The following is a 22868-nucleotide window of genomic DNA, read 5'->3' as shown; positions in this document are numbered from 1 at the left end:
CTTTTCATCTACTGAGCATGCCCGTGGGACGACCTCTCATTTGAGGTCGGAGGTCACATGCCCAGGTCCTGTAGCAACTCTGATTGGACCACCAGGAAGGTCTCGGAAGGCTGTGACTATAAAAGGTTTGCATGGCTGCTCGGCCATGCGCTAGTATAGACCTGACTATGTATGTGTGTGCTGAGAAATTGAAACTGGTGAATGCTTCGATATGATCCCCATCCCTTTGGTTGTTGTCTGGGTATTAGGGTGACTGGAGCAAGCAGTCAGCGCCTAATAATGGCTTCTCAGCTACATTAACACTACTGGTCAGTGTAGGGTGGGAAATCCCGCTTGATCTCAGCATCTCAGGGCGTCCTCAGGCGCGGGCTCAAAAGCCACCGAGGGTCAGAGCAAGATCAATCACCAGCGTAGTGGGGGTGAATTTCAGGGATCCCATTAGCGTCCATCTGCTGCACTCTGTGTTGTCTAACAGTGTACAGCGTTTCCTTTGTTTCTCTGCATCTCTGTGAAGGAACAGAGTTGCGTCAGTTCATACCGGGTGACGGAACCCGTGTTTATTCTGGTGTAGTACCGCCATATAGTGCCGCCATTACCTAGCAGCAGGTTCCATCTCTGCATGGTGGACCCCAGGCTGCGAACGCACCTTATTACTATCTTTATATTTATTCGGTGCGTTCCGCCAGCCCTAACACTGTATCACAGAAATGGGGGACAATATAGAAAACTGTCAATTGCCACCTGATGAAGACGGTTTACCATCAAAACGCGTTGTGGGCTTAAGAAATGACTACCTTGTCCTTGTGTTCTTTGCGCTCCTTTGACTATTTTCTGTATTGTCCCAGATGCTATCCTCCATTGGAGGTTTACGGCTGGAGCTGCATTGGACCGTTCATTAATTTAATTTACCTCATTCACAGCTTTCCTGGTGCTCGCCAGTGACCGCTACTTTCACTGATTTTTGTACCACAGAAATGGCTCAGAGCTTAGTGGAGGGAGGTATTCTTTAGAAAAATGGGCAAGAACTACAGCTGTACCTTACAGTGCTGACAAATGACTAAAACCCAAACTCTGTTTTTTATTAGATGAAGGTTATTCCCACATACCTGCCTTTAGTGAACTCATATGGGGGTTGGTCGTGGAATGTGCTACGTCTTTTAGAGTTTATGACATCCCCAACTTTCCGGATATTTTCGCCCCTGGAGGTCCCAGGTGGGAGATATCATTCTTATGTTTCCTATCACGATTTTAATGTTCTATAGAGATGAAACATGGCATTGATAGAATCATTATTCATCATTCTGTCTGATATTAAGTTGGAGGTCTTCAGCTGGCCTTACGATGATATGAGTGAATGCATTATTTGCCCATTCGCTACAATGCCGAAAACATATTATTATTATTATTATTATTATTTATTTATATAGCACCATTGATTCCATGGTGCTGTACATGAGAAGGGGTTACATACAAGTTACAAATATCACATACAGTAAACAAACTAACAATGACGGACTGATACAGAGGGGCGAGGACCCTGCCCTTGCGGGCTTACATTCTACAGGATTATGGGGAAGGAGACAGTAGGTTGAGGGTTGCAGGAGCTCCGGTGTTGGTGAGGCGGTAGCTCCGGTGTTGGTGAGGCGGTAGCTTCGTTGGTGATGAGGCAGCAGCGGTGTCAGTGCAGGCTGTAGGCTTTCCTGATATCATATCTCCCATAAATATCAGATTGAAGCAAACTCCAATATTCATCACTGACCACTCGCTCCAGAGACAAATATTTTGAACAGAGAAAGCTGATTCCTTTGAACAGAGTAAGCCACTGTACTTCTCTACCTCTGAGTACACGAATCCTAGACTTAGCAACTAGCTCTCATAGAATTACCTGTTCACGGTAGGTGGTCCCACTTCAATGGAGGTTGAAGTGTCAGCTCTTTTCACTTCCCCTGTTATATTTAATCCCATATGTTCAAAGTGAGGGTGGTATCTCCCCTGTCCGGAGATGTCTTTATGTATTTTACACATTTTCTCTACTACATGGGCCAAAGGGTCCTTCAGAACTCGGGTGCGAAAGGAACCCTTGCACCCCCGATAGGTACATTCCTGCTCCGAGCCCAAGCGACAGAGGTGCATACATAATCATCTCTGTTGAATATGGCAGTTTCTGCTTTTACTGCCAGAAACAATTATGGAGAAGAAACATTTCTAATCTCTTTTAATATCCTGGAGCAGAATTGTGAGGTCTAAATTCCAACACTCAGAGTCGTTGCATTTAGAAGGAAATCCAGTCCTTGTCGTATAGTAAAAAACAGTACTCTATAGGACGATTCTCATTATTCTCATGTCACTCCCGGGATGGAGGAAAACCGTATGAGAATATGTAGTGTGAATAAGTGGTATCGGTATCAGTGTGATATTTATGTGGATTTGGTATTGGCGTGGACATAATGTCAGTATGGACGAGGTGTTAGTCTGGATTATATAGGACATGAGAATGACATAAAACATGGAGATTATATATGACTTGAATATTTTATAGGATAAGATTACGGTAAATCAGATACACAAGTCAATTTATTCACAGCTTACTTATTACTAATACATTTCTACTTCGAAATAAACAACATATTTCATATATAAATATAATTTTTATTCATTAAAGTAAAATCCGTGCAGCAGAATAATACAGGGAAAGTCACAGTTTTTGTCATCACTGATTCATTTCACTTTGATACCAATGTGTCTTTGTATAAAATGAACAATATATACAGTAAAAGGGACTAAATACGAGTGTTATAGGTATGGCATTTTTTATTTCAGGTAATTTGTCTCACTTAGAACTGTATTGTTTTTGCTGCTTTGTTAAAAAAAATGTATCTGTTCATATTTGGTGAAGTTTTTGTGCACTTTTTATATTATTCTAGGATTTGATTTTCTTGGAGGAAAAAAAAAAGCTCCATCTTCTCCATCCCTCACTCTGTAAAAGTGAATGTCATCTGAGTGCGGTCTATATTTTTTCTCGGACCCATAGACCTGAATGGGGGAGTGCCATGCGATTCTCGGGGGGCAAATCGTGCATGCTGCGATATTTTTCCTTGGACCACTTAGTCCGAGGAAAAAAATCAGACGTATGCGCAGCCGCATAGAATAACATGGGGACCAGTGCTGCCTGCCAAAACCATGGATAGCACTCGTCTCGATTTATATGGCCGTCTGCACGAGCCCCAAGAGGAATAACATGATCTATGAGTAACATGACTTGTAATGTTAGAAACACAATGATATAAAAATACAACTAAAAATACAAATACTAAAACCGTGTTATTTTCAGAAACACGCCGAAGAATTGTATAAAAATGGATGTAAGCATATAAAATTAGTGGACAAAAGTGTGCAAAACTCTCAACAATAATCCATAGACGATATTAAGGCTATGTTCATACGTTGCGCTTTGACTGCGTTTTTTTAATGCAAATTTTAAGCTGCATTTTAGAGTAGCAGCAAAAGCTATGAGATTTCAGAAATCTCATGAAGACACGTTTTTTTTTCTTGGCTGAATTGGAAAACTGCTACGTTTTTGAAATCTGCAGCATGTCACTTTTTTTTCAGCATTTTTGCAGCGTTTTCTCACCTATAGAAATCAATTAGTAAGTGTAAAAACACATCAAAAATACATGAAAAAATGCAGGTACCTGATAAAAATGCAGCAAAGAAAAAGCAGCAAAACCTGCTTTTTATTAACAGCTTCATTACTGCCAAGAGAGCAGTATGACATTTTAGCTTCATGGTCCTGTATTTTACACTAATTAATATTTACGAAATACAACCTTTATTCTATGGTGTCAGGAATACAAAATAAATTAATTTCTGCTAAGTAGGAACCATGATGATGTGAAGAGAAAAAATCCATTGGCCCCAAGACATGCTGTAATATCAACAAACCTACTGCCAACCTCTCCTACGTACAGAATCCAAGTATTCACATAATGTCATATTTGCATTTTCCATGGTTTAGAGTTCACCCACCATAAACTTTTAAAAATTTTGACTCCGGTTTCTTGGAGGATCTATTTCTGTATTGACAATATCTCCTATGAGATCATGACCCAAAACCATGATCTTCTCCATGGTGTTTATAGGGTAAGTTTGATGACAATGGGATGAAAGAAAAAGGGGCATGATGTTAATGACTATATAGCCCTTAGGTCAGCTTTATTTTTGAAATTCTGCAGCATTATGAATGCCTAATGAGACTCAAGTCAAGCTTGGTACTGACACTTGTCCATCACAGTACTTCAGAAATCTCTTCTTCCTTTCCATTCACAGACATAGCCTGGATATCTGGGAGAGACTGGTTTCTGGCCACATAGACAAGGGCGTACCAGGCTCTCCTCTGGATCTCTCTAAATTTTGAAACAAAGTTTTCATTGGTCACTAAATAAAGTAAGGGGTTAATGGCGCTGTTCATGGCAGCTAGTCCTCTGGTCACCTGATAAGATATATAAACGTTCTTTAGACTTTCGGTGCAGGTTCCCTGGAGCTGCCAAACTCTGGATATCAAATTGAGGTTTCGAAATGTATAGTATGGAAAGAAGCAGATGGCAAACAGGGCCAGGATGATAAAAACTTGTTTGATGCTTCTGCTCTTCAGGTTTCGGTCCACATTTTTGTTTTTCGTAAGAACAGTGAGGATCCGGGTGTAACAAGTCAAAATTATGATAAATGGGATCAAGAAGCCTGTGACTGTGATGGTCAGGGTGTAGGGCGCATAGGATTCCAGGTGCTCGTTGATTGTTGAGTCATGGCAGTATGTTTCGTTTTTAATGGCATTGGTATAGAAGAGGTTTGGTAAGATCTGAAGAATGACCAATATCCACATCATAATGCTGATGCACAATGAAGGACGTAAGTTCTGGAAGCGACCCATCATTTTCATTGGGTGTACTATTCCCAGGTAGCGTTGGACACTGATGCAGGTGAGGAAAGTGATACTTGCATACATGTTCATATGGAAAAGGATCCGTGCGAGGCGGCAAAATCCATAACCAAACATCCAAACACCTTCGCTGAGGTAATATGATACAAAAAATGGCAATGTCCCAACGTAGAGAAGGTCAGCAATGCCAAGGTTCAATACAAATACGTTCAGTGACGTCCATTTCCTCCAGTTCACGCACAGGTTACACAACCCAAGACCATTGCCTAATGATCCGACAATGAAGACGATAAGGTAAACGGAAGATAAATAGCGAAAGGTGAAAGTCTTGTTAACGTTGCATTCTGAGCTGACATTAAGAATTCCAGCTGTTATGGGAGACTCAAAGAAATCCTCTTCCATGATGGAGTGTGTAGGGGAGGTCTAGATGAAGCAGGCATGGGCCTGCAGATGGAGACCCACAGCTGTCAGCATGCTTGGAGAGCACAGTGCTTCTGCTGGAGTGCAGGGAACTGACATCTCATAGCTGAGAACTGCTCCTCCCTCCACTAAACATAGTGACTCTCTCCGTACACTCCTGGCTGTCTCTTGGTGCTACCCACAGATACTTTCTACTTTCACTTCTGTACTTCAGCATGGGAATTACTCACATACTCAAGTCTCCAGATAAGAGCAGCAACTTCTGCCCACCAATGTGGCTGCTATATAACATGAGCTACCTGCATCACACCTGTCATAGTCGTGTCCTAACGTAACCTCAGATCTACGTTGAGTCCAGCATTACTCCCTCAGCAACCCTTCAGTTATACAGTGAATTTTCTCATCTCAAAAAATGGTCCAATTTTCATCAGTGTTTTGAATCTGATTTTTATCAAAGATTGGTCAATATGTCAATTTTTACCATCAGATTTTCATGATTTTTTTGTCTGCAAAAACAACTGATGGAGGTTTCTCCAGCTTCTCCTATCACACAGTCCATGAAAAACGGACAGCATACAATGGCATCCGAAAGCTGTCTAAATTTTTCACAGACCCAAAGACTTAAATTTGCGAAACTGATCCGCAATTCAATTGATCCGAGGTGAGATTGATCTGTGATTTTGTGCTTGACCTGCTCAGTTCGTAAAAGTACACGGACTCGTCAAAAAGCCCCATAAATTGTAATAGGTTCGGTTTGATCCATGTACGTGGAAAACTAATATCTGAATGAGCCCTTATTTCAGCAGAAAGGTTGGTAGAGATTACTTATGACATCGGAGATGACAAAACCTGTTGTTAACAGAAGCTCCCAGTAGTGCAGCCTCAGGCTTTCAGCAATAAAATATACCACATTTGTTTTTCTATGTACAGATTGTAATCTTTGTTGTAATCACAGTCTAAAGGTCTATTCACTGTGCATGATAATCGTGAGCAAGCTCTGCTAGGAACACTCATTTCATGATTATTATGCAGTCTAAACAAGTTGGGAATACCCCAATAAACGAGCAAAACGCTTGGGCGAAATGATCTTTTGGTTTGCACAAAAGATCATCATTCTCGACAGCACATTGTTCTGTGCAAACAGACCTTGTGCTGCTGAGATCGATGGTATCCTATAGCCTATATGCACAGAACGATTTATTACTGATCTTTCAATGCACATCTAAACCAGGTGGATCTGTGTGAACATACAATTAAATGACCACTGACTAGGAATCGTGTCGCCGGTCACTTAATGCTACACATTGCGCAGTTTAAATTGATCATAAGGGATTAAAACTCAAATGAGATATGACCATAATGAAGATTCTCGGCTGATTTTGTAAAACGAACGATTGTCTTGACTGATGGATCGTTGAACAACCACAATCATTCAGAACACCGGTCGAGCTTTTTGGAGTTTTTTTTGTGTGAAGATTAGCACTGGATAGATCATCAACCAAAAAAATCCAATATTCACTAATGTAGCCTTTGCTTTGTGTAGGGCCATCGATTTATGATTGTTCATTTGACTAATAATTATTTGTTGGCCAATTATAGATAAAGACCTTAGGGGACAGCGAGTGGCTCCAATATCAGCTGAAAATGAGATTGTCTTTTTGAATGAGCTCCGCTGTTTTCGGATCCATAATTGTCTTAGAGCCTGACATCATCTAAGGATCTAGTATTCTCATTGGTCAGTACGACATTTCCAGTGCTTTCATATCTCATGGTATATTGGAAGAATTAAAGGGCTATTTTATATCAACAACAAGACGGCAGGTTCAAAATAAATAAATATAAAGAATGAATTAAGACAGTATTCTCCTCTGCAATATGGACCCAAACCTATAACCCCTTGTGGCTTATGTACCATAAATGATCTTCCATACATTTTTGCCAAACATTTCAAAACCGCTTTAGGAAAAGACAAAACTTCAATATCCTCCCCAAAAAGGAGTGTTTACTGCAGCAGATTTCACTTGATAATTCATCATTTTTTAACACCTCAAAAAACTCCATGTGAACATAGCCTTACTGATCTGTATGGTCATAATCTATAATCTTATTATTTGCAAACCTGGATTTTTTTTTTCTCAGAAGAAAACGTTAAGATGTTGGCCACCTCTTCAGTGCAGAGATCATGTGAGGTTCAAAGTTATCAAATATGTTGGTATCCTGGTCTATTCACATAAAACCGGCGCTATCCATAGTGATCTGGAGCCACATACGAGCTCCATGACAATGCAGAGACGTCTGTTCTCAGTAGTGCAGCCTCAGGCTTTTTAGCATCAGTGGGTCCTGATCCTAGGATGATCACTGCACTAGGATTGTCCTCCACTATAACTCAGAGACATTGTAGGATTTTTAGGACAAGATCTGCTTGGACACTTCCGCTCTATATTCCCAGTCATTGCACTGGCTGCCAATATAGGATCCAATTTAAATTGCTTGTTCTCACCCACAAAGCTCTCCACAGTGCGGCACCCCCGCACATCTCCTCCCTTATTTCTTTTTATTGGTCTATTCGTTCTCTACACGCCGCAAGTGACTTTCGACTAACATCCACACTACTGTAATCCATACCTCCCACTCCCGGGTCCAAGACTTCTCCCGAGTTGCACCAGTTCTTCAGAATGCTCTACCCCAAGAAATTAGGACTAACCACAACTTACATAGGTGCTCCCTAAAAACACATCTGTTTAGGGTGGCCTATCATGTTCCCTAATCAAAGTCCTTTTTATACAGTATATAGCCCATTCTCTACTTCTCTGCACATAATTCTCCATCAAACTCCACCGCACACAAAATCACTGCAAATATTGGCTGGTGACAATCTCATGCAGCCTTTATCTATCCCCCATTCCCTCAAAATGGCTGGACCATCATTGTAAATAAGCACCTGTACGTTGTGTCACCCTCACCTCATTGTAGATTGTAAGCTCTTATGAGCAGGGTTGTCATTGTTTTCGCTTTAATTATTGTTATTTAATTATTGTATACTGTATGAACCTCTGAATTGTAAAGCGCTGCGGAATATGTTGCCGCTATAAAAATAGTGATTATTATTATTATTTTCTGTGATTTTCTGGTTAGAAAGCCTGATACGATAATTTCTGGGATGTTTTAAAACTCATTTATGAAACTAAGTTCTTGCTTACAGTAAATCATTGATGACAGTGATAAATTACCTTGTTCCCGACAGTAATAAATACTGTGACCTTGTTTATTACTCTGTATCTTCCTGCAAAGATATACAGTGCTCAAAAAATAAAGGAAACACTTAAACAACAATGTAACTCCAAGTCAATCACACTTTTGTGAAATCAGCCTGTCCAGTTATGAAGCAACACCGATTGTGAATCTATTTCTCCTGCTGTTGTGCAAATGGAACAGACAACAACAGGTAGAAATGATAGGCAATTAGCAAGACAACTCCTATAAAGGAGTGGTTCTGCATGGGAGACCACAGACCATTTCTCTTTTCTTAACCTTTTTGGCTGTTGTTTTGGTCACTTTTGCATTTTGTCATTGCTTTCACCCCTAGAGGTACTGTACAGCAGCATGAAGCAGTGTCTACATCCCACAGAAGTTGCTCAGGTACTACAGCTCATCCAGGATGGCACATCAATGCGAGCTGTGGCAAGAAGGGTAGCTGTGTCTGTCAGCGCAGTGTCCAGAGCATGGACCAGATACCAGGAGACAGTTCAGTACACAAGGAGACAAGGAGGAAGCCGTAGGAGTGTAACAACCTAGCAGCAGGACCGCTAGCTCCTCCTTTGTGCAAAGAGGAACAGGAAGAACAGTGCTAGAGACCTGAAAAATGACAGCAGGTCACTAACATCCATGTGTTTGCTCAAACTATCAGAAACACACTCCATGAGGGTGGTATGAGGGCCCGACGTCCACAAGTAGGTGTTGTGCTTACAGCCCAACACCGAGCAGGGCAATTGGCAGTTGCCAGAGAACGCCAAGATTAGCAGATTTTACACTTTCGCCCTGTGCTTTTCATGGGTGAGAGCAGGTTCACACTGAGTACATGAGACAGACGTGACAGAGTCTGGAGATGCTGTGGAGAACATTCTGCTGCCTGCAACATCTTCCAGCATGACCGGTTTGGCAATGGATCAGTAATGGTGTGGGTAGGCATTTCTTTGGAGGGCCGCACAGCACTCCATGTGCTAGCCAGAGGTACCCTGACTGCCATTAGGTACTGGGATGAGCTCCTCAGACCCATTGTGAGGTTCCTTCTGATGCATGACAATGCTAGGCCTCATGTGGCTACAATGCGCCAGTAGTTCCTGCTTGATGAAGGCAATGATGTTATGGACTAGCCTGCCCATTTCCCCGACCTGAATCGAATAGGGCACATCATGTTTCGTTAGATCCACCAACCCCACTCTGCACCACAGACTGTCCAGGAGTTGACAGATCCTTTAATCCATGGTTTGGGAGGAGATCTCTCAGAAGGAGCATGCCCAGGCATTGTTGGGAGGTCATACAGGCACGTGGAGGCCACACACTACTACAATTTCCTTGTCTTGAGGCATTTCCACTGAAGTTGGATCACCCTGTAATTTGATTTTCCACTATGATTATCATTCCAAACCCAGACCTCCATGGAATATCAATTTTGATTTACATTGATCATTTTTATTTTTTATTGTCCTCAACAAATTCAACTATGTCATGAATAAAAATTTGCAACTGGAATATTTCATTCAGTGATATCTAGGATGTGGTATTTTAGTGTTCCCTTTATTTTTTTGAGCAGTGTATTTACGCTCCACCTCCATATTATACCCATTCATAGTGTTTGTCCAGTTCCTCAAACACAAATGTCTCCCTTTTCAGGTGCCACAATTTATCTAGTGGGGGAATTCATCTACTGGGAGAAATCAGGGGTGGAAAAGAGGAGATTTTGTGGTAAACTTCAACATCTACAGGGATTTAAGGCCATGTGTCAGGCAGCAGCTGCCAAGGCAAACCGGATCATGGGGTGCATTAAAAGAGGTCTGGATACACATGATGAGAGCATTATACTGCCTCTGTACAAATCCCTAGTTAGACCGCACATGGAGTACTGTGTCCAGTTTTGGGCACCGGTGCTCAGGAAGGATATAATGGAACTAGAGAGAGTACAAAGGAGGGCAACAAAATTAATAAAGGGGATGGGAGAACTACAATACCCAGATAGATTAGCGAAATTAGGATTATTTAGTCTAGAAAAAAGACGACTGAGGGGCGATCTAATAACCATGTATAAGTATATAAGGGGACAATACAAATATCTCGCTGAGGATCTGTTTATACCAAGGAAGGTGACGGGCACAAGGGGGCATTCTTTGCGTCTGGAGGAGAGAAGGTTTTTCCACCAACATAGAAGAGGATTCTTTACTGTTAGGGCAGTGAGAATCTGGAATTGCTTGCCTGAGGAGGTGGTGATGGCGAACTCAGTCGAGGGGTTCAAGAGAGGCCTGGATGTCTTCCTGGAGCAGAACAATATTGTATCATACAATTATTAGGTTCTGTAGAAGGACGTAGATCTGGGTATTTATTATGATGGAATATAGGCTGAACTGGATGGACAAATGTCTTTTTTCGGCCTTACTAACTATGTTACTATGTTACTATGTGTCTGTACGATATGGACATTTACTAGACTACTATAAATCTATGTGACCTTCATGTCCTTCAAGATATTATTATGATTCAATAGCTCAAAGGACTCACCATGATAAAGTCTGATCTTCCTTGACATGCACAGATGGAGGTCTAATGTTACATCCAAAATGGAAAACATTACATTCCCCAATATCAGTACATACTTCACTAAAATACTTTGTGCTGCATCCAATATTCATTATTGGGAGAGCGTTTTGGTTGAAACAGGAAGATAATGAGTAATGAGGAAAAACGAACCCTATCGAAGATGTAGAGACGAGGATAGATGATCGTGTAATTTTCTTCACATTGACATTGTTACTCTTTTTCGTTCAATTTTATTTATTTTTTATATAAAGGACAGTAATTTTTCTGTTATATGCACGTCATCATTTTCTTACAAATAAAAAAACTCCTCCAAAATGGAGTATTCCTTGAAATGTAGACTAAGACTAAGGGTTTAATGGGTTTGCTTTACATTTCAGTAACACTGCCCCTCCTGTCCATGGTGGTGTATGGTATTGCAACTAGCACATATTGACATGAGTAATGCTGTTTCGGGAGATAAAGCACTGCCATTTTTAAAATTTTATATAGCATTAGGTCTAGCTCATTTATAAAACTTGTGTATTTTAGGCTCAGTTCACCTTGAATCCCCCTCCACCATTTTTTTCAGGTTTTCTTCATTCCTTTAGAGCAGTGTTTCCCAACTTGAGTTCTCAAGAGCCACCAACAGATCATGTCTTCAGGATTTCCTTTGTATTGTCCAAGTGATAATTCCTGTGCAATCCTGAAAACATGACCTGTTGGTGGCTCTTGAGGACTGGAGTTGGGGAACACTGCTTTAGAGAATAACATTTCATCAGCCACTCCCATATATTAAAGTGTTGTCCACTTGAAAACAAATATTTCATTCGATGTGAATTAAATATAAATATATACAACTTACCAATACACTTGTGTTAAAAAATAAATTGCCCCATCTGCAGATATCAGTACTGGTCCCGGACGTTCTACCTCCATCTCCTGTTTGCCATGAAAGATCATTTTCTGTACTATCATGGGACCAGTACTGTTTTGAAAGGGGCTGGTTGACTAGCTCATTTGAATAGCTAAGCCAGCTCCCCTTCTCTGTTTTGACCAGCTCAGTGGTTAGGACTGTTGCTTTGCAGCTCTGGAGTCCTGTGTTCACATCCTACCAAGGGGAACATCTGCACAGAGTTTGTATGTTCTCCTTGTGTTTCTGTGGGTTTCCTTCCAGACATATTGATATGAAATTTAGATTGTATCAATGGGGACAGGGATAAATAATGTCTGTAAGGTGCTGCAATAAATGATGGCGCTATTAAACTTAGCAATAAATAGACAGAGAAGCGGTCTGGCTTACCTATTGAAATGAATCAGCCAACCAGCCCCCTTCACAAACAGCACTGGACATAATATGCTCTCTTGTGTCCAACACAAACTATGAGTAGAGCTGCTGTTGACCGGCACTGACATCTATAGATCAGGGCTCCTTTGTTAATACAAGTATATTATTATGTTGTATAAATTAATATTAAAATATAATTTTATTTAAGTGGACAATCCCCATAAGGTATTGAAACAACATGATACTTTTTTCACTAAAGCTTTCCCAGCGTGTAGATTTATAGTCTGCCCCACCTTTCCAGCCAATATTTCATCCAAACTTATAATTTTATAAGTAGTCTTGATTATAAATCTTCGACAGTTTTATGGCTACAGCTCCTATGCAAAACCATGTGTGTCCATGGTAATGATCTACAATCAAGTTTGTTCTTGCAGTCATTTTGGCAGAGTTATGTTGTGTATCGACATTAAGGTCAAAATGCAGAAATGAGTATTGCAGCCTTCATTGTCCTACATACGGGAAATATGGCTCCGTAGGGTCACATTGTGTCTATGTGAGATTTGTGCTGGAACAAATCTGACTAATATCATGACAAAATGTGCTTCTGTAAGTCCAGGATCTTGGCAGATCTCATAATAGGCAAGATTTGGACATTTGGGCCTCCATTATGTTGCTCCTGGGGTCGTTGTCGTCTTCTAGTAGCAGACACATGAGAGGATGAACATCATCAATCTCCTGCTACGTCCTTCTGTACAATGAAACTCCACCATCTCTGTTGATGTCTGATGAGGGACACATTTCCTCATACCACAGGAGCCACAAAACTTGAGTAGGAAGCGGCGGATACTGAGACAACCAGGGAACTCCAACCGTACCGGATAAGAAGCCTGCAGGACGGGGACACAAGGTGCTCCTGCCTGAAGGAAGAAGATGAGTTAGTATATGTCAAGGACATGATAAAAAGAGAAAACTGCAAAACTGCGTGGAGAATATTCATGTAGTGACAGGACAAGCTCTCTACAGTCTTACAGACGCCTGTCCTTTTCTTAGGAGCACTGGATATACGAATAATCCGGTTATAATCTGCCAGTGAAAGGATGAAGTCACACGTTCCTTCATAGTATGAAGTAACCTGACAGCTGCATAATGTAGGACGCCCACTGCACAGGATAAGGAGAATGTAAGGGTCAATCAGACCATCTATAAATAATGAGGCCTGTTGTGTAGTGTGTACATTGTGCTGGTGTGACGACCCTTGTCGGCCAGACTCCCTACATTGGCTAATTGCATTTACTATACTATGTACAGCATGTATCTATCTAGATATTCGCCATTAGGTTAATGCCGATCAGACAAAACATTAGAAGTAAATTCAATTCCGTTCAAGTGAACAACTTTGTGACCATGACGCGTGTCAACGATGGCATATACTAGGCAGCGAGTGAACAGTCAGTTCTTTAAGTTGATGTATTAGAAGCAGGAAAAATGGGCAAGTGTAAGGATCACAAAGTGAACAAATTTCGATGGCTGGATGACTGCTTCATACCATCTGCAAAAATACAGATCTTGTGAGGTGTTCCTGGTATATGGAAAGTCTTGTGGAGTACTCCTCGGTATACGGTCAGTCTAGTGGCATGATCCCAATATATGACTGGACTTGGATGGGTGTTCCTGGTATATGGTGAGTTTTGTGTTGTGTTCCCAATATACAGCAGGTCTTGTGAGGTGTTCTTAGTATTCATCATGTCTTGTGGAATTTGGCAGGTCTTGGGTGTTCCCAGGATACAGGATTCAGTGTGTTATTAAGGGTATTCGCAGTTTACAGCTGGATTTGTGTGGTTTCCCTACAGTGGGTCTTGTAGGGTGGTTCCAGTATATATCAGGACTTGTGGGGAATTCCTGGTATATGGTAGGTTATGTGAAGATTTCCTGTTATAAATCACATGTTGCCAGTTGTTCCCGATATGCAACTTTAAATACCCAACACAAGTAGTCAAAAAGAGGACATTCGGAGAACTGGGGACTGGGTTATGAGTGCCCAAGACCAAATAAAGCATAAGACGAAGGGTAGTCCTTATGGTTTGATCCCACAGAAGAGCTGATGTTGCAAAAATTACTGAACTAGCTTTTACTGGCTATGGTAGAACAGTGTCAAACACACAGAACATCTAAACTATTATAAAAAGGTATTAGAAGACACAGAGCATCACACCTAGCTATATGTAGGGCTGCTATCCATTATTGAAAGTACCTAAATTAACATATGAGCATTAGCTCGGCCATTGAAGAAGGTGACCTAGTTGGCCATGTTTTTGGTTTTGTGTAGAAGGCCAGCTGTGTGTGAATCACCAACCTCGGGAAGAGATGGCACCTGGGTGCACTATGACAAGAAGACAAGCTGGGGGAGGCAGTGAGATACTCTGGAAAATGTTTTGCTCAAAACCTTGATTATATGGCTGTGACAAGTATCACCTAAATAAACATTCGACAAAGTACAAAGCCAAGTACTCCCCTTCATGGCAGCAGTATTCGGTAAAGGCAGTGCCTCTTACAAAAGCGTATCAGTCTTCTCGCACTGCAAAAAACTACTCAAGGATGGTTTGAGGAACTTAAGAAAGAGTTCAAGGAGATAACTTGTTTCTAAATTCACAGATCTAAATACAATTGATCACTTGTGGGATGTGCTGGAATAACAATTCTGATCTATGAAGGACACACTAGACAACTTACAGGACATACAGGCCCTGCTGCCAACATCCCCAGGACACCTTCATTTACCTTCCGAAGTTCATGTCTCATGGGATCACAGCTAATTTTGTGGCACCAAGGGTATTATAGGGTTACCCTATGTTTTAAAAATTACTGATGATTTGCAGTTTTAATCTTGAGACCATGTGTGAAATACTTGGCATCACATAGTTTGGGTGGAGATATGGCACATGGCCAAGGTCAGGGTCATTAACACTTACTGTGTCAACTGAGAGGTCTCCACAGGGTCTCACCATACACAGGCGGCTCTGGCTTTCCATTCTGCAGAATAGATTCTGGTTTGTCACTCTTAAAGAGATCCCAATGCCACAGTCAGCAGAACAAGATCCCCATTCTGTGCTCCACTCAGGACAGTTAGACTCCACCATGCCTGGCAACAATAACACATGTAGTGCATATCCAACATATACTGCAATAATGTACAGAGATTAAAAATCTAACAGATCAATCAAGCACTCTCTGTAATCTATAGCAAGACAAAGTCTGAAAAGCAGTCTAATATAAATCTTTCTACATAAAATTCAGATTAAATATCACTTGCATCTATGGACTTTTGATCATATCAGAAATTCTCCTAGATCTACCTCTTTCATTATACACCTCAAAGAGTATATACCATGCCTAGATCCATGGCACTTCCAAACATTACATAAATCAAAACAATAGACGGGAAGCTATATGCCATAAAATTATACGAAACTTTTTATTGATATGATATTAAAAGATTAAACGTAAAACCAATTAGTATGGGGACAGCAATATGCAAAAAAAAACAGCCAAAAAAAGGTACACAAATTACAGGTGAATCATCACCTTTAAGAATGGAGCTGTTATTAGAATTAAAGTGAAGATTAAGTATTTATAAATTTGTGGAGCAATGAACCTTCCAAAAATCTTTTTTCATATATCATACATAGTGAAGTAGTCAAAATATAACAAGCCCCATAACAGTGTTTGCAATATCCTTATATACAGTTAGGTCCATATATATTTGGACAGAGACAACATTTTTCTAATTTTGGTTATAGACATTACCACAATGAATTTTAAACAAAACAATTCAGATGCAGTTGAAGTTCAGACTTTCAGCTTTCATTTGAGTGTATCCACATTAAAATTGAATGAAGGGTTTAGGAGTTTTAGCTCCTTAACATGTGCCACCCTGTTTTTAAAGGGACCAAAAGTAATTGGACAAATTCAATAATTTTAAATAAAATGTTCATTTTTAGTACTTGGTTGAAAACCCTTTGTTTGCAATGACTGCCTGAAGTCTTGAACTCATGGACATCACCAGACGCTGTGTTTCCTCCTTTTTGATGCTCTGCCAGGCCTCCACTGCGGTGGTTTTCAGTTGCTGTTTGTTTGTGGGCTTTTCTGTCTGAAGTTTAGTCTTTAACAAGTGAAATGTTGCTCAATTGGGTTGAGATCAGGTGACTGACTTGGCCATTCAAGAATATTCCACTTCTTTGCTTTAATAAACTCCTGGGTTGCTTTGGCTTTATGTTTTGGGTCATTGTCCATCTGTAGTATGAAATGACGACCAATCAGTTTTGCTGCATTTGGCTGGATCTGAGCACACAGTATGGCTCTGAATACCTCAGAATTCATGCGGCTGCTTCGGTCCTGTGTCACATCATCAATAATAATAATAATAATAATAATAATAATAATTTTTATTTATATAGCGCCAACATATTCCGCAGCGCTTTACAAATTATAGAGGGGACTTGTACATACAATAGACATTACAGCATAACAGAAATACAGTTCAAAACAGATACCAAGAGGAGTGAGGGCCCTGCTCGTAAGCTTACAAACTATGAGGAAAAGGGGAGACACGAGAGGTGGATGGTAACAATTGCTATAGTTATTCGGACCAGCCATAGTGTAAGGCTCGGGTGTTCATGTAAAGCTGCAATAAACACTAGTGACCCAGTGCCACTGGCAGCCATGCATGCCCAAGCCATCACACTCCCTCCGCCGTGTTTACAGATGATGTGGTATGCTTTGGATCATGAGCTGTACCACGCCTTCGCCAAACTTTTCTCTTCCCATCATTCTGGTAGAGGTTGATCTTGGTTTCATCTGTCCAAAGAATGTTCTTCCAGAACTGTGCTGGCTTTTTTAGATGTTTTTTAGCAAAGTCCAGTCTAGCCTTTTAATTCTTGATGCTTATGAGTGGCTTGCACCGTGCAGTGAACCCTCTGTATTTACTTTCATGCAGTCTTCTCTTTATGGTAGATTTGGATATTGATACGCCGACCTCCTGGAGAGTGTTGGTCACTTGGTTGGCTGTTGTGAAGGGGTTTCTCTTCACCATGGAGATTATTCTGCGATCATCCACCACTGTTGTCTTCCATGGGCACCCAGGTCTTTTTGCATTGATGAGTTCACCAGTGCTTTCTTTCTTTCTCAGGATGTACCAAACTTTAGATTTTGCCACTCCTAATATTGTAGCAATTTCTCGGATGGGTTTTTTTCTGTTTTCGCAGCTTAAGGATGGCTTGTTTCACCTGCATGGAGAGCTCCTTTGACTGCATGTTTACTTCACAGCAAAGCCTTCCAAATGCAAGCACCACACCTCAAATCAACTCCAGGCCTTTTATCTGCTTAATTGAGAATGACATAACAAAGGGATTGCCCACACCTGTCCATGAAATAGCCTTGGAGTCATTTGTCCAATTACTTTTGGTCCCTTTAAAAACAGGGTGGCACATGTTAAGGAGCTGAAACTCCTAAACCCGTCATCCAATTTTAATGTGAATACCCTCAAATGAAAGCTGAAAGTCTGAACTTCAACTGCATCTGAATTGTTTTGTTTAAAGTTCATTGTGGTAATGTCTATAACCAAAATTAGAAAAATGTTGTCTCTGTCCAAATATACCGTATATACTCGAGTATAAGCCGACCCGAGTATAAGCCGACCCCCCTAATTTTGCCACAAAAAACTGGGAAAACTTATTGACTCGAGTATAAGCCTAGGGTGGAAATGCAGCATTTACCGGTGAATTTCAAAAATAAAAATAGATCATTATTTCCCCATAGCTGTGCCATACAGTGCTCTGCACCGTTCATATTTCCCCATAGCTGTGCCATATACGGTGCTCTGCACCGTTCATATTTCCCCATAGCTGTGCCATATAGTGCTCTGCACCGTTCATTGTGCCCCATAGATGTGCCATATACGGTGCTCTGCACCGTTCACTGTGCCCCATAGATGTGCCATATACAGTGCTCTGCACCGTTCACTGTGCCCCATAGATGTGCCATATACGGTGCTCTGCACCGTTCACTGTGCCCCATAGATGTGCCATATACGGTGCCCTGCACCGTTCACTGTGCCCCATAGATGTGCCATATACGGTGCTCTGCACCGTTCACTGTGCCCCATAGATGTGCCATATACGGTGCCCTGCACCGTTCACTGTGCCCCATAGATGTGCCATATACGGTGCCCTGCACCGTTCACTGTGCCCCATAGATGTGTCATATACGGTGCTCTGCACCGTTCACTGTGCCCCATAGCTGTGCCATATACGGTGCTCTGCACCGTTCACTGTGCCCCATAGATGTGCCATATACGGTGCCCTGCACCGTTCACTGTGCCCCATAGATGTGTCATATACGGTGCTCTGCACCGTTCACTGTGCCCCATAGATGTGCCATATACGGTGCTCTGCACCGTTCACTGTGCCCCATAGCTGTGCCATATACGGTGCTCTGCACCGTTCACTGTGCCCCATAGATGTGCCATATACGGTGCCCTGCACCGTTCACTGTGCCCCATAGATGTGTCATATACGGTGCTCTGCACCGTTCACTGTGCCCCATAGATGTGTCATATACGGTGCTCTGCACCGTTTACTGTGCCCCATAGATGTGCCATATACGGTGCTCTGCACCGTTCATTGTGCCCCATAGCTGTGCCCCATATAGTGCTCTGCACCGTTCACTGTGCCCCATAGATGCTCCACATAAATCTCTGCCGCCGCCGCTGCTGCAATAAAAAAATAAAAACACATACTCACCTCCCTTGATTGCAGCTCCCGGCGTCTCGTTCCGGCGCCTCCATCTTCCCGGCGTCTCTGCTCTGACTGATCAGGCAGAGGGCGCCACGCACACTATATGCGTCATCGCGCCCTCTGCCTGAACAGTCAGAGAGCGCAGACGCCGGGAAGATGGAGGCGCCGGGAAGATGGAGCGACGCCCGGCGGCTGGAACGAGGACAGGTGAATATGCTATACTTACCTAGTCCTGGCGATCCTCGCGCTGTCCCTCTGCCTGGTCTTCTGTGCCGCAGCTTCTTTCTCTATCAGCGGTCACCGGCACCGCTGATTAGAGGAATGAATAGGCGGCTCCACCCCTATGGGAGGTGGAGCCGCTTATTCATTTCTGTAATGAGCGGTCCCACGTGACTGCTGAAGAGGGGAAGAAGCTGCAGCACAGAAGACCGTGGGACGGCAGGGACAGCGCGAGGATCGCTGGGACTAGGTAAGTATCCCTCAGCGCCCTCACCCGCCGACCCTGCCACCCACCTTGACTCGAGTATAAGCCGAGAGGGGCACTTTCAGCCCAAAATTTTGGGCTGAAAATCTCGGCTTATACTCGAGTATATACGGTATATGGACCTAACTGTATATTCCATTGTCAATCCATATAATAGTAACTGCCTCCACGAGATTCAGCCATAAAAGAAGTATGAAAAAGTTTTCAATTAATGCCTAATTATGATGTATGCAGCAAAAAAAATCGATAAGAAGGGGGCATGATAGTAACATACATAGTAACATAGTAACATAGTAAGGCCGAAAAAAGACATTTGTCCATCCAGTTCAGCCTATATTCCATCATAATAAATCCCCAGATCTACGTCCTTCTACAGAACCTAATAATTGTATGATACAATATTGTTCTGCTCCAGGAAGACATCCAAGCCTCTCTTGAACCCCTCGACTGAGTTCGCCATCACCACCTCCTCAGGCAACCAGTTCCAGATTCTCACTGCCCTAACAGTAAAGAATCCTTTTCTATGTTGGTGGAAAAACCTTCTCTCCTCCAGACGCAAAGAATACCCCCTTGTGCCCGTCACCTTCCTTGGTATAAACAGATCCTCAGCAAGATATTTGTATTGTCCCCTTATATACTTATACATGGTTATTAGATCGCCCCTCAGTTGTCTTTTTTCTAGACTAAATAATCCTAATTTCGCTAATCTATCTGGGTATTGTAGTTCTCCCATCCCCTTTATTAATTTTTTTGCCCTCCTTTGTACTCTCTCTAGTTCCATTATATCCTTCCTGAGCACCGGTGCCCAAAACTGGACACAGTACTCCATGTGCGGTCTAACTAGGGATTTGTACAGAGGCAGTATAATGCTCTCATCATGTGTATCCAGACCTCTTTTAATGCACCCCATAGTAAGGAACAGGGATAGGAAACCTTAAGGATGGAAGTAAAGTTAATAAGTGCTGTACCTTTAAATGACTGTGGCTCCCATGACGCGCATTTAGCTTTTAAGCTTTTTCCAAGGGAGTGTGCATTTTGCTGTCCCCATACTAATTGGTTTTACGTTTAATCTTTTAATATTTTATCAATAAAAAGTTTTGCGTAATTTTATAGCATATAGCTTCCGTCTATTTTTTTTATTTATCTCTTTCATTATATTTATAGCATGTTCTGACCAGTAACACTACTGTCCTCTTATCTTGCTAAATCCATTTGTACCATAAGTAATGAATCACCTTAAAGAACAACAGAACGTAGGGCAGCAGAGCCAGAAAAGTTGTATAAAAAAAGGTGTTTAATTATACTTATTTAGTTCCAAATTTCAAATGCTATATACATTAAAATCCCATGCAGCATCCAAGCAATTGCCCAAGCCAAAGGTTTTACCTGTCACAATATTCAAGGGCAAGCTTGCCCCAGAAGAAGCCAATAAGCGAAACTGAGGGTTAGATAATACTGTAGTTGGCATGGCTGAGGAATTGTAATGTATGTTAAATGCCTTTTAAAATTTATCATGAGAGTATATTTAAAACCTTTTTTGAAAACAACTTGTTTGGCTATGTAGGACAATATCCATTTTTTCTTTAAGTGATTGGTTACCTGTTGTATAACAGAACTCAGCAAGATAAGATGACAGCACCATAACTGGATGGAACATACATTGATACTGCCAATATTACAAAAGAGGATAATTTGAGAGGATTCTTTACTTACTCAAAAGACTGTAGATGTGGCAAAGTGGTATTTAATCGAATGTGCAGAGAATGTTTCCGCTTACATCAGTCCATCTCCCAGGAGTTAACAATCTAATTTCCACTTATCAGACATATACTATGGTCAGATTGATATGAAATCAAAGTATTCGAACTGGATGCTTTTAAATTGACAAAAGAAAATTGAGTACCCAGAGGAAACCCACAAGAACCCAGAATCTGCAAATATTGTGTTTGGGTGGACCTGAACCCAGGACCCCAATGCTAGGGAGACTCAATTCGCATTATGCACTCATAATGTCACCACGGCTGTGAATCTCCACCTTGCACAATAGGAGAGTACAATTACCTATTATAACATGATTATGGTGACCGCTCCCTTCAGCACCAGATGGGAAGTGATAATGATCTGAAGAGCACAGTGTGCAGTTGTGTTTTGTCATACCAGTTAGGTTATTTCATAGATTTGTCAATGACGTTCCCTTTACTAGTAAAAGTTAAACTGTGAGTTTAGTGATACTAATTAAAAACTAAAATTGACCTTAAATGCTTCCTTTGAAGTGACTTCCTGTGACCCATCCCTTAAAAATCCAGGATATTATGTGTCATTATTTACACTCAACATATAATACACCAGTCCCCCTTCTACTTTTGAAATCAAGCATACAAGCATGGGGCAGTACTGACATGGATGTATATTTTAGTCACATGATCTCAAGTGAGAGGCTTAGCCCGGGTGTAGGAGGTCCGCAGTAAATAAGTTTCTTGAGAAGATAGCATTAACACCTTGCAGTGTCCTTGCCATCTTTCCCAGCAATTGATGGGTGATTTAATCAGCCATCACGTTCCTCTAACAGCCGCAGGTGGATCCAAGATCCACTCTCAGCTGTTAACGAGTTAAATCCCGCTCTTAATCACTGACAGCGCATTTAAAACATGACGGCCGGAAGTGTGTCACAAACCTCACCCCTCGGCGCCCCTGTCAACTTATTGTTGGGTGCTGATGGATTGTTATGACTGCTAGGGTTCTGCACTAGATCGCCATACCTGTCATCATGATGCTTTTGTGAACGATGGTTCCTGGCCAGCGTTCATAGGAGATCATTATTTCTGCTATACGTAGTAGCGTTGAAGCCCTGTTAAGTATAGCTCAGGTAATCAGATGATCGCTGCTTCAAGTCTCCTAAGGGGACTATTAAATAGTTGTGGTCAGAGAAGGGAAGAGGTGAGTTATCTAGGTAGGAGATTGAACAGAGCCAGACAAAGACCAGGTCAAGGGCATTACTGTCTTGGCTTGTCTCAGAGGTTGAGAGTTGTGAGATGCCAAGAGAAGTGGTTAGAGATAGAAGCTAGGATGCAGATGGGGAGAAGGGGCTGCTTATGGGGATGTTGAAGTCTCCCAGGATAAAGGTTGGTAATTCTGAGGACATGAAGTGCGGCAGCCATGCAA

General features: G+C 41.7%; 2 protein-coding genes across 2 annotated transcripts in view; both read right to left on the bottom strand.

Moving 5' to 3' along the window:
- Nucleotides 1-2554: 2554 nt before the first annotated feature.
- Nucleotides 2555-5433, bottom strand: LOC138664266 (P2Y purinoceptor 1-like). Its single transcript, XM_069750805.1, has one exon. The coding sequence runs from the start codon at nucleotides 5336-5338 to the stop codon at nucleotides 4286-4288; it is 1053 nt and encodes a 350-aa protein (XP_069606906.1). The 5' UTR covers nucleotides 5339-5433; the 3' UTR covers nucleotides 2555-4285.
- Nucleotides 5434-11410: 5977 nt separating this feature from the next.
- The window catches only part of LOC138664265 (CCN family member 5-like), a 34687-nt gene continuing 23229 nt past the window's right edge, over nucleotides 11411-22868 (bottom strand). The window contains exons 4-5 of the mRNA XM_069750804.1: nucleotides 15401-15570; nucleotides 11411-13348 (exon numbers count right to left, since the gene is read on the bottom strand). Coding sequence (XP_069606905.1) covers nucleotides 13127-13348; nucleotides 15401-15570 — 392 coding nt within the window. The 3' untranslated portion in view covers nucleotides 11411-13126. The remainder of the gene's footprint in view (nucleotides 13349-15400; nucleotides 15571-22868) is intronic.

This window comes from Ranitomeya imitator, chromosome 2, assembly GCF_032444005.1.
Source record: "Ranitomeya imitator isolate aRanImi1 chromosome 2, aRanImi1.pri, whole genome shotgun sequence".
NCBI lineage: Eukaryota > Metazoa > Chordata > Amphibia > Anura > Dendrobatidae > Ranitomeya > Ranitomeya imitator.
Note: the sequence above shows the minus strand (reverse complement) of the source record. Positions and strands in the feature narration are given on the sequence as shown.

Coding starts and splice junctions, on each gene's coding strand:
- LOC138664266 (XM_069750805.1), bottom strand. CDS start 5,338: ATGGAAGAGGATTTCTTTGAGTCTCCCATAACAGCTGGAATTCTTAAT.